Source organism: Etheostoma spectabile, chromosome 2 (genome assembly GCF_008692095.1).
Source record: "Etheostoma spectabile isolate EspeVRDwgs_2016 chromosome 2, UIUC_Espe_1.0, whole genome shotgun sequence".
Classification (NCBI taxonomy): Eukaryota; Metazoa; Chordata; class Actinopteri; order Perciformes; family Percidae; genus Etheostoma; species Etheostoma spectabile.
This window is the reverse complement of record NC_045734.1, coordinates 22213119-22217378: the sequence shown is the minus strand read 5'-3', so window position 1 is coordinate 22217378 and position 4260 is coordinate 22213119. Positions and strand designations below refer to the sequence as shown.

The 4260-nt window shown below is 40.8% G+C and overlaps 1 protein-coding gene across 2 annotated transcripts in view; it reads left to right on the top strand.

Moving 5' to 3' along the window:
* The window catches only part of LOC116703527 (transcription factor 7-like 1-D), a 5472-nt gene extending 1560 nt beyond the window's left edge, over positions 1–3912 (top strand). Inside the window, exons 3-10 of one of the 2 annotated variants that reach the window (XM_032538318.1) lie at positions 520–597; positions 946–1023; positions 1374–1435; positions 1557–1616; positions 1842–2004; positions 2283–2390; positions 2513–2540; positions 2925–3912. In XM_032538318.1, coding sequence (XP_032394209.1) covers positions 520–597; positions 946–1023; positions 1374–1435; positions 1557–1616; positions 1842–2004; positions 2283–2390; positions 2513–2540; positions 2925–3394 — 1047 coding nt within the window. In that variant the 3' untranslated portion in view covers positions 3395–3912. The remainder of the gene's footprint in view (positions 1–519; positions 598–945; positions 1024–1373; positions 1436–1556; positions 1617–1841; positions 2005–2282; positions 2391–2512; positions 2541–2924) is intronic. The other variant, XM_032538326.1, reaches the window with a different exon arrangement.
* The last annotated feature ends 348 nt before the right edge of the window (positions 3913–4260 follow it).

Genomic DNA, 4260 nt, shown 5'->3' with positions numbered 1-4260 from the left:
TCGAGCTCACTCTGTTGTTCCTTCATAAGTGTTCATCGTGATTAGCTCTGCTAATCAACAAACTTAATAACTTTCAATAAGTCATGATTTAAAAGTAATGATTCATGAGAGCTCAGGGTAGTGAAGCTACCAAGTGACTGTAACTTTGTCCTGGTTCAACAATTTTCTGGATAAGAAACCAGAGAAGAAGACGACATACATGGTGATGGCGACTTTCCATTTGTTGTGATTGATGCTTAAATGTATGTTATAAAGTCTCATCGTTATCTTACAAGTGATTCAATAAAGATTTCAATACTCAAGAATGACACACACATGAACAAACACAATCTCTCCGCACATACAGTATCATGTTCCTGTGGTGCTCTAGAGTAGATTTCCACTCTTGTGTTTTTGTGTTCTGTGTCAGTTCACAGTAAAGATTGTGTGATTACATGCATGAAAGATGAGTGTTGGTTAATGAAATGGTACATTGAGTGTGTGTATTATAGTTGGTTAACCTTCCCTCTCTCTCCACAGTATCTACCGTATCAGTGGCCTGTGGCTGACGTCCCGACAGCAACAGCTGTCAGTCACCCTGCTGCTGCTCCACAGCCGGTAAGACCCTGGTTTTTACTTTCCTGTTTGTCCGGCAGGTCTAGTAGCAATGTTGTAGGAGAAGGATATCAGTGCTGGAATGGTCACAGTTATACAAGACAAACACACATACTTTGTCCTGCAGCTCCAGTTCCAAACTCCAATAGAAAAAGGGTGCATTTTAAAAAAAACAGAAGGTGAAGCTGTCTAGATAGATATGATTGTTAAAGCTGCAGATATGTTTAGATAAGGCTGTGTGTGTTTCTGATATCAGGCCAAACTTCAGGACACCTTCCACTTAAACGGAATTGCATGATGAACTGAGTGCGTGTATTACGGCTGGTTAACCTTCCCTCTCTCTCTTTACAGTATCTACCACATCAGTGGCCTGTAGCTGACGGCCCGACAGCAACAGCTGTCAGTCACCCTGCTGCTGCTCCACAGCCAGTAAGACCATACACACTCTGACTGGGAATTAGGTTCACTTGAAGCATGTGGCAGAATTTTACTTTCCTATGCTTCCCACTTTCTCTCAATGACTCAAATGTATCATTTAGCATGAATGCATAAATTAGGCCATGGTTCGGCTGTTTGTGCCGTGGTTACTGGACCTCCTGACGCCTGTGACCCTTAACAGAAACCTGTGTGTTATAATTTCCCCAGATGTGATTATACTCCACAGATGACATTCCAACAGTAATTATAATTTAAAGGGAAGAAACTCCTGACACCTGGTGGCCATGTGACACCATCGCAGCTTGTCTCATCACCTGTTCTGTGTGTCTTTGTGTCTCCAGTGTAACATTGTGCCTGTGGTGAAGCTCTCTGAAGGCCAGAGCCTGCGTTGGATTGGAGTGCAGTAAGTAACACACACATAAATGCAAACAAACACACAAGTGTACGCAGCTATTGAACTTATGTTTGTATCATTACAAACTCTCTATTATCTAATGTGTTTTTCTGCCTCTTTATCTATGTAGGAACAGAGAGATGTTGTATGAGGTCATAGCAAAAGATCCACTGAACACTTTCAATTCAAGGTAAGTTTTGCTCAAAATGTGCTTTTTCTGACTCTCATAAACATGCCAGACTTATCAAATCACAATCCTTTAATTCAGTTGTTTTTTTTTTGTATTAATTTAACACAGCACAGACTTCACAGATTTCAGCATGTCTTGTATTATTTGGCTTCCTCTCTAAAATACATCTTTTCTCCCACTTTTACACAGTGCTATCATGAGATTTTCCCTTTTTTTTCCCTGTAGAAAGAGAAAGCGTGAAACCCAGCAGGACGACTCCCGTCCGTACGTAAAGAAGCCGCCAAATGCCTTTATGCTCTTCATTAAAGAGCAGAGGTTGAGTGTTGAGGCCGAATTTAACATCAAAGGCATAACGAGTGCAGCTGTAAATAGAATCCTGGGACAGAAGGTGTGCTTGCTCTGTATGTTTGAGACAATTAATCAAAGTTTAAAAAGAAGAAAAAAAAGCTTCCTACAGCCAAGCTTGCATAAAGCCCTCTAAGTCTAAATCTTCACATCTTCACAGTGATTTTAACTTTTCATGTATTGTCTTTTCACAAGAGAACAAACCAAACTTTAAAGGACTTTCAGTATTGTGTCTGTTAATGTGTTTTATGCTTGTATTTGTGCATGTGCACTATCCAGCCTGTTGCTGTGTGTCAGTTGTGTGTTGTCGTCTCTCCACAGTGGAAGTCACTAACAAAAGAAGAGCAGGCCAAATATTTTGACAAGGCCAAAGAAGAAAAACGTCTCCACGCCCAGCAACACCCCAAATGGACCACCAGAGATAACTATGTAAGTAAACCATCATACTGTACATGTTTCTATCACTGAACACTCACTACACCAGAGCTGCTGAAACAGTCACTGCAAAGAGATTTTATCAGCTGATATCAGACGTTTGTTTTTGTGTTTAGGGAAAAAAGAGGAAGAGAAAAGTTAAAGGTAAGATGACATTTCTTCTTCTTCTTTGAACATTTACATAAATACAGGGGACTATGGAGGACAAATTAGCTTACTTAGATTTTTTAAATAAAGTTCAGGTTCCAATTGTATGTTTATTAGACTTAACATTAATAGCACAAAACAACTTCCCCACAAAGTGAACAAAAACATTGAGGTGCAGATGGCCCTTGTATTTTTCTGCTGAATGCTGAATTTTGTAGTGTCACAAAAGTAATCAGAACTTGTCAGAATCACAACAGAAGTTGTGACCTTAAATAAATGTCTTGTGAACAAATACTAGTAATAAATGTTGAATAATGCAGGTTTAAGGAGCAGCAACTTGTAAAAAGACTGATCAGTGTTTTTTGTTTGTTTATGCTGCAGCATCTGCATTCAATCCTGAAGAGGACACTCAACAGGCCAAGAAGCTGTGTGGGACATCAGTGCAGACAGCAGTGATGGAGTCTTCTTCCTCACTGGCGGAGGTGATGGAGTCTTCCTCCTCACTGGCAGAGGTGATGGAGTCTTCCTCCTCACTGGTGGAGGACCTGCAGACAGTCCTGGTGCCGGAGGCTCCACAAACACAGACAGTCTTGGTGCAGCTGCCACACTCACAGACTGCCGTGACTCCTGTGTGCGACATGCGTCACTTGCCACAGGTGTATAAGGTCAGCCCTGCCTCATGGCTGGATCTTCCGGAAACAGCGTCCACGTCGCTGGCCTCCCCTGCTCCACTGACTGTAACGCAGAGTCCACCCACTCAGAGGATGTCGGAGGACAGGTGTCACCCAGTGATGGAGCCGCTTGAGCCACCTTCCTCTCCTCACTGTACAGCTTCAGCTGCCCTTCTCTAGACATCTGCACTCTGGAGCTTAATAAAAAAGATTCATACACAAACAGAATCACAAATAGTACTTTGACGTGTGACAACTAACAGAGCACCACAGTGCAAAACAGTTTTGAAAGCCATTATATTATTCGTTAAACACAGGAAAACAGGATCAAGAAAAGGGAACAGCAGCCACGTGTTTGAACTATTAATCTATAACAATCTACTCTGTATAACGTTATACAGATAAACAGAACCACAACCTACACCCTCCAAAATGATCATAAATCAACACTTCTCTAAAACAGCTTCAACAAAAATGTACTGCAGAATTATTGGAGGACTGTTTTGTATTAGACAGTTACAGTAGTTAAGTGTACCTAAATGGGCAACTGAGTGTGTACTTTAACTAACTAAATAATTATCGTTACTTTAAGCCTTTCATCTCCTTATTCTATCCGTCTTCTAAATACTGTAGGTTTTTGTTATGCTTTTGTACTGCCTTATTACCTTGTGAGTGTTTTAAGATTTTGTATCTTGTAATTGCGCCTGAGATATTTTTTATTTTTTATTTGTACATTGAGACCGTCTTTCTTAGAATATGGATTCCTTTTCAGACATGACAACATGTGAATGTGAATAGGCTATCAGTCTGTTTTCCACGAACCACATATCTGATTCATCGCCAGCACCATAATTACAGGCTTCTGTTACAGTGCACATCATCTTTTCATTACAACCGTGATATTACTTGTCAACACCCTGCGGGTTGGGATGAAGCTGGGGCAGAGTGAGTTCAGGAAAATTGAGACCTCTTTCCTTCTCTGTTAATAGTCTCCATCCCGATATATTATATCACCTCTGTATTGAGGTAATTGTATAAAGCAAACA